A 7,410-nucleotide genomic window follows, 5' to 3' on the forward strand; every position below is an offset into this window, starting at 1 on the left:
TCAGGCATGCAGGAAGTACATGCATTATTATTATTATTTTGCTTCTTGCGGCTCCCTTTTCTGTTACGTGGAGTTTTATTCAATTCATGGAATTGCATTCAAATTATTGTGAAGCATTGCTGAGCGATATAGATGTGGTCTATCGATCATATTCAGGCTATATAAAGAAAAATAATCTGCCTGGGGAAATTGTTATAAGATTCTTGAGAAGGATGCAATCCTGAAAGCGGTTTCTGGAGTACCACTGAAAGTGGGGGAAAATACTATCAGAACGCTAAAGGATATTCCATTTGAAGCAAGACAACGGAGAAAGAAGTACAAAGAGCTTGTGCTTTTCCTTCAGACAAACTCAATTTGATATAAATGGCTATTTCCAGGATGGGAAAAAAGAAGAGGACAGCAAGTCTAGTGGCGGGACTCGGGTTCTTCCAGAGAGGACTCTCTGACGGAGCAAGGGGCAGCTGCCCCAAAAAGTCCTTATAAGCTGCGGAAGAGACGAGGAAAAGAGAAGTAAAGGCTGAAAGACTCTGAATTGTGCCTTTGAGAACTGTGAATGGGGATGACTGGGGGGTACTGTTCTTAGACAGTTAAGTTTTAAGAGTTAATGAAAAGGAAAAAGTACTTAAATGTCTGACTCAGTTTATATTGATCTAAATGAAGTGAAGACTTGATGTAATGAAACTAGTGAGGATCTCCTCTCTTGGGTTTTTAGTCAGTAGTGGGTTTCTATACTTTGTCCCGTATATGTAGGCCCCCTTCCCTTTTTCTGTGATAGTTTTTGTAGTTTGGAAAAAATAATAAAAAATCCCCTCCGGGGGCTCAAAAAAAAAGAAAAAAAAGAAAGAAAATTGGGCAAAAGACTCCAATCTTGGACAGCTCGTTGAAGACTGAGCATGCTTCAAAAGGCTGATCTTGGATTGCAATAAATAGAGACTGAGATATTTCAAGAGGAATGGGTAGTTGAGAACATTCCATGTTTGGGGGGAAGGGAGGAGAAGCTGGCTTTCTCAAGCCTTTGAGTTTATAGACCCCCCCCCCCGGGGAAAAATTGGTTGTGGGGATTTCCAGGTCATATATTCCCTCCCCAGTCCATCATGGATTTCTCCCAGCCTGCTCCTTCCAATAGTAAAAATTACCCACCCACCCACCACCACCCCTCATTGCGAGCCACTAAGGAACCAAAATGTACCCAACTATTTTGGAGACCTGTGCTTACTTAGGGAAAAGTCCAGGGGTACAGAAAAATACAGCCTTCCCCTTGTCACACCAAAATGGGGAACCCTTCCAAAGAAGCAGAATGAGAGCTATGCATGAGTTCTCTCTTCATGTTGTCTTTGGGCCCTGGCAGAATGATGGCAGAGCACAGCTATAAGCCTTCACTCCACTCAGCGGCATTAGGATGATTGGAAACAAGCAGTCTGCATATAGCTTCTAGCCCAAGACAGCAGAGCCCTACAGAGCCAAGTTTTCCCGGAAGTCTCTCAACTGCACTCCAACCTCAGTGCTATGGGGCACAATTTCCGAGATTTATAGCTCAAAAGGGACAGATGCTATTAATCAGTTTCACCTAGCCCCAAAGCTGGGAAACACAGCACTACAGGGAAATTATCCTACTGAACACTTAGAACATATGCAAGTATTATGCAAGTATTAGAGTGAAAAAGGAAGCAAGACAGATCCCATTTTCTACCCCCATCACAGTGCTATAGCCCAAACTGACCTCTAGAAATTTGAATTTGCATATTTCAAGTACATACCTTGTTATACAGATAACAATTTGAAAACATAGTTTTAAAGTTTTTGATACACTCAGCAGCACATGTGTAATAGTTGTGTTCCAGACGCTTCTGAATTGTAGTCAAATCCATTGGTTTTGTAATAATATCATAATAATCCTGTTTGTGGAGGGTTTTTAAAAAAAGAAAAATGGGAAATATGAGAGCATAATGAATTAACAACTAGTTTTGTAGGATGTAGATAACCTATTATTGTATGCACAAAATGTTGTCCTGTTCAAAAAGCATTTAATTCAATTTTCAACCAGAAGGAATAAAATGGCCAGATATTACATATATGTGGGAGGAAAGTTGCATTTATACAGCCAGATTCTAGTACTTCATGTACATCGTCTATCAGTAATCCTTCCAACACTTCTTGAACTGAGCAGGCACGAGAGTTGTAGCCCACAAAATAATGCCTTACCTGACACCAGCAAATGAGTTTCATGCTGAGGAAAGATTTGAACAAGGTCTTCACAACTTAGTCCAGCCTTTGCACCGTACAGCCTTTACACTAGCCTGACTAAATGTATTCCCTTCAATAGAGCTTTCAGGTCAGTTTAAGAAAATTCCCTTTCATGAAAGGCTATGTTCTCGTCCTTTAAAATCCGTGGAGTCAATATATCATATTATTTTTGACTGTCAATTTCACTCAATTCTTACGCAAAGAATTGTTGTCATCTTTATTTCCTCCTAATTATAGTTCTAATAGGGAAAAAGTTATTCAAAATCTACTAAAGGATGCTAAGGGAGCGGTGGCGCAGGCAGTTAAATGCCTGCTCAGTAACACCATTCGAGCAGCCACTATGGCTGTTCGAGTACCACCGCGGTCGAGGTGAGCTCTCGACCCTTGTCCCAGCTCCTGCCCACCCAGCGGTTCGAAAGCAACTTAATTGTAAGTAGATAAATGGGTACCCACCCTTAGTCGGGTGAGGGGCACCCTGCCTAGCGTGGTGGTTGAGGATGGCGGCGGTGGCGAGACATCGGCTCCAGTGCGATGGCGCGGCGCGGTGAGATGGCGGCAGCGGCGGCGAGCGGGTGCAGCCAGAGGAGCGATCCCTGGTGGCTGGATGAAGAAACATCGTGCGACCGCCGCCGAGGAAAGGGCGCGCGATGACGTCGAGCGCCGGCACAGCGGAGCCGGAAAAGGACGTTGCTGAGGCCGGAAGGAGGCGGGAGTCGTGCGCCTCAAGAAGAGAAAGTCACCACCGAGCGCCAAAGAGGAGCACCCCGCCAGGGAAACCACCTACACCTGAGCCGGATGAAGAACAACACCAACCACCACCATAAGGGTGCTGGTAGGTTTCCCCACCCTGTATAAATATGTGGCCCTAGTCAGGGGATAAAAATGGTGACTAGCACCGACCTGTAAGCCGCTCAGAGACCCCCTGGATAAGGGGGTTTGAGCGGGATATAAAGTCGAATGTTAAATAAAATAAAAAATAATCCTAATATTACAACTATAGTGGCCAAGTTTCTTGCCGAAGTAGTCAAAGATAGATCTATTCTAGTAAAGGATTGATTCATATTGCTTATGTCTTATATATCCATGCCGTGTTATTGTACATCTATGTATCTTACTGCTATGCCATTAAAGGTATTTGACTTTGATTTGAACAAGGCATTCTGTTCACTACCATATTCACACAAGTTCTAAAGAAGAGAGGAAAGGATTTCTCTAGGAGAGGAGTGCTTTTCTTCCTTGGACAAACAGCATTTGCTAAATTCTTTAAGTAATATTCAGAATGTAACATTAGAGTTGTTTCTTAAGAGAGTTAGTAGCTAATTATAGTTAATGCATGTGTGGCAAAGTGAGAATAGACATTAGTTGTTGTAGGTTTTCCAGGCTGTATGACTGTGGTCTTGGCACTGTAGGACCTGACGTTTCACCAGCAGCAGTGACTGGCATCCTCAGAGGTATAACACAGAGAGATGGAGTACTCTCGGTGTCAAGGAAGAAGAAGAGGAAGACTACTACATCTTTCCGTGTTATACCTCTGAGGATGCCAGTCACAGCTGCTGGCAGAACGTCAGGTCCTACAATGCCAAGACCACGGCCATACAGCCCGGAAAATCTACAACAACTAATGAACTCTGGCCATGAAAGCCTTCGACAACATATTGAGAATAGACATCCTCTAACTGTGGGTCATTACAGAGTTACGCACACATTTTAGGGTTGTTCATAGTGGCACCCTGAATTGCTGTTCATATCTACAATGCAGCATTCATGCTCTTTCCTGCAAATATTATTGAATCCAGGTTATCAGCCAGATTGTGGGTGGAGGAAGGATATATGGGAAATGAGGCTTGTAACCTCTCTCCCATACACACACAAGTTAGTAGACGTGTACAAGCCAAAATTAATGCTATAATGCTCTTATGTGTATATGGAATAAATTTTAAGTGGCTGCCTCAGAAATTGAAGAGGCTGAACTGGCTGGGGCTGCTGCCTAGTTTTGCAACTGCACTGAGTGAATGACCTCTAATATTAACCTCGAGTGACAAGAGTCTCTTGAGATGCAATACCAGAAATGTAAAGTGACAGTCACTTTGAAAGCGCTTTTGGACAAACTGACCACTCGAGTTTGTCAAGAAAACAGAAACATGACTGAAGGCTTTAGTTTTAACTGAATACCTGAAGCCAAAGAATGAATATTGTGATGGAGAGTCCTATAGAGGAAGCGTGAATATTCTGGGTAGTTACAGAATAGACCTGAGAAAAAGGCTGAGAGCATTAGTCAACACGGATATCAATTATGACTCGTGGACTTTAAGCAGCTAATTGGAAGATTCATGAATTAGAACTTCAGTTGATGAATTGAGAGGGGCAATTCTAAAACCAGCAAGCTCAAAATTTGAATTGAAGGAAGAAAGTTAGAGTCATTTTCATCACTTTGGTCCTGGTGTGTTCGTATAACAGAGAATTTGAAAGAGAACAGTGAAAAAAGAATGAGGTAGTTCTTGCTTATTAACTTCCAAAAGGCACTTATATGCCTAGATCATATACAATATAATCCAGTTTGATCATCTTCCTCCTAGCAAATTATCATCTAAAACATGCTCATTTTAACCTATTAGAAAGATAGATATTTTAAAATATATTACACTCTAAAAAATTCAGAGGAGGATTTCTAACCCAGACAGATGGTGGGAAACAGAAAAGCAAGAAGCTCTGCTGCCGACCGTGGGAAACAGGAAGCAAGGGGCTCTGATGAAGACATGCAGCTACTGGCTACTCTGGAAATGTGCCGATGATGAGAACAGCGCATTTCCGGAAGGAGGGTACAAGGGGGAAGAGCTGCTCTACCAAGAATGGGTGGCAGCCACTGCCGGCTTATCCAAGGGAGCTGGAAACCACACTTGAGCAGACGTGGCAGAAGAAATCCCTGGCTGGGCTCTATGATTCAGGGGTGTTGCGAATTCAGGAGGGGGCATCGCCCCGAAGGCCCCATGCAAACTACAGCCCTGAATTCAGTATGGTCATAAGGAGATTTCAGAAGAAATATGACACACTAAAGCCCCAATTAAAACTTTTAAAGACTGTTAAGTCTTCAGAAGATATATATATGGGGTTGGTTACACATTACTTTGTCATTAATTTGTGATTGTGTACACATTTGCCCAGCTTTTACCCCAAGAAAAACCACCTGTACTACACACACAAACCAGATTTAACAACACGAACAGTCAATGTCCCACAGAAACGTTTCAAGAAACAGTGATGGAACTCTCTTTTTAGGATCAACCAAAATGTCACAAAATAGTGTGCAAGCTTCCATGACCTATAGATCTGTCTAGCTGTTAAATACACAATAATTGAGGGCAGGGGTAATTTTAGGCGATAATAGGAAGGCCTGTATTGTGCAGGAGGTTGTAGACTTAATTAGATTAAGTGGTGCTGGGTGTAACTGGTTTCAGGGTTGAACACAGTCTTCTGGAATGAAGAAAGAAAACCCTGCAGTCTCCATCTGTCACTACATAAAAGTCAGTGTTTAATCAAATGCCTCTCCAGTGTCAGACTGAATACACATGTCCCTTAACAGGATAAGAGTAATGTGTGTAATATGTGTAATAATATTCACGTGAACAGAGAAGTGTTGGCAGTAAGTTTCTTAGCCCATCCTGGCAACCAGTGGGAAATCGGGAGGGCAAGGAGATGGGGAGAGGCATCCGTCAGCGACACATGACGTTTACTTCCAGGAAAACCTGGAGATCAGTTGTAATTCCATGAGATCTCCAGGTCTCACCTGGAAGATGGAAACCTTGTACCTCTCTAGGAATTACCAGAACTCCTATTGTAAAACCATAAAGGTTATGGCAATTCCTAGAGAGGACTGACATAACTTCCAGTTTTTTCTGGAAGTGACATCACACCATCGCCAATTAAAGTTTTTTTTTACCCACCAGCCACTGGAATGCTGGTGGGCACATGGCACCCCTAGTTGGCGGTTCCTCCAGATGCTTTAAAGAAGTCTATTCCAAGACATCCTCACAACTTTGACTTCTTAAGGGAGAGTTCCTCCATGATTCTTTGTGACTCGGTGCTTATGACAAAGGAATAGCTAGCACGTGCTGTTAGCTGCAAGCTGACGCAGGCAGATTTCAAGTAACTAAACCTTCAGCTGCTTAAAATTGGTGAAAGCCAATTTTAATCAACAAGAACAAATTTTAAAATTCATAAGGTTGGGAGTTCATACTTTCTTAAAAACACTGGTTTTTTCCTGATATTTGGGTCTAATAAACAAAATTTGGATGGTTATCCAACTATGAGTTATACACTTTCATTATTGTTTATTGTTTCAGATCTCCTTCAGTATCTCCAGAAAGCACCTACATATTGACTTTAATGTCAGTTGTGAGAAACACAAATTGTTTTAACCTGTTTCTGAATGCTTATAGAGAAAGCTGGAAAAACATCCCTCTATATAAAACACACAAGGGAAGATTAATTGTTCTTCAGAACATCTCAGCACTAACGAACATATTCCCAGGAACATGTGCTGAAGGCAAATGCCAAAAATAGCTAAACAGGAGTACTTAATAAAGTTCGCCTTCATGTGACCACAGCTATCAAAGAAGCCAGAGAATTGTGAGAAGTAAGGCAGATATCCCTGACAAGAGATCCTTACTTGAAGATAGATGGCACAGTAAGATACATTTGCTTTGTTTTCCTTAAATATTGTTAAGGTTTCTGTAAAAGGAAATGATGGCAGTGCTCTTACTGGAAGTTTTAGTCCTGCAGCATCCACTGGCTGATGAAATGGCCAGGAAAAGTTATGTCTCCACATGGCTTTCATAACTACCCTCTTCAAATATTGAAGCTGATTGGTCAAACAACCAGTTCCTTGGGTATTGATGTATTTTGGAGGGGGAGGATTGACAGTTGCCATATGTTGCTCATTTGGGGCAGTCATCTTTTCTCTGTGCAGCTTCCGTTGCCTTAGACCTCAGTGTCTTCATCAGACAATCTGTAAAGGAAAGTGTTTGGAAAATACATTGATTCGTTCTATGACTTTATTCCAGAAAGACAATGCTTTTTAAGGAATTGAAAACTACTGGAAAGAATCACGCACATTTCTTATGGACCACTGTTTTCTTTCAAAGACATTTTTGAAACCATACAAGAGGT

General features: G+C 41.9%; 1 protein-coding gene across 1 annotated transcript in view; it reads right to left on the reverse strand.

The window, feature by feature from the left end:
- The window catches only part of BRDT (bromodomain, testis-specific), a 54,285-nt gene extending 47,090 nt beyond the window's left edge, over positions 1 to 7,195 (reverse strand). The window contains exons 1-2 of the mRNA XM_015420180.1: positions 7,004 to 7,195; positions 1,758 to 1,895 (exon numbers count right to left, since the gene is read on the reverse strand). Of these exons, the coding sequence (XP_015275666.1) occupies positions 1,758 to 1,895; positions 7,004 to 7,195 (330 nt within the window). The remainder of the gene's footprint in view (positions 1 to 1,757; positions 1,896 to 7,003) is intronic.
- Positions 7,196 to 7,410: the final 215 nt, after the last annotated feature.

The sequence above is a fragment of the Gekko japonicus genome, unplaced genomic scaffold (assembly GCF_001447785.1).
Source record: "Gekko japonicus isolate JY-2015 unplaced genomic scaffold, Gekko_japonicus_V1.1 scaffold134, whole genome shotgun sequence".
NCBI classification, from domain to species: domain Eukaryota; kingdom Metazoa; phylum Chordata; class Lepidosauria; order Squamata; family Gekkonidae; genus Gekko; species Gekko japonicus.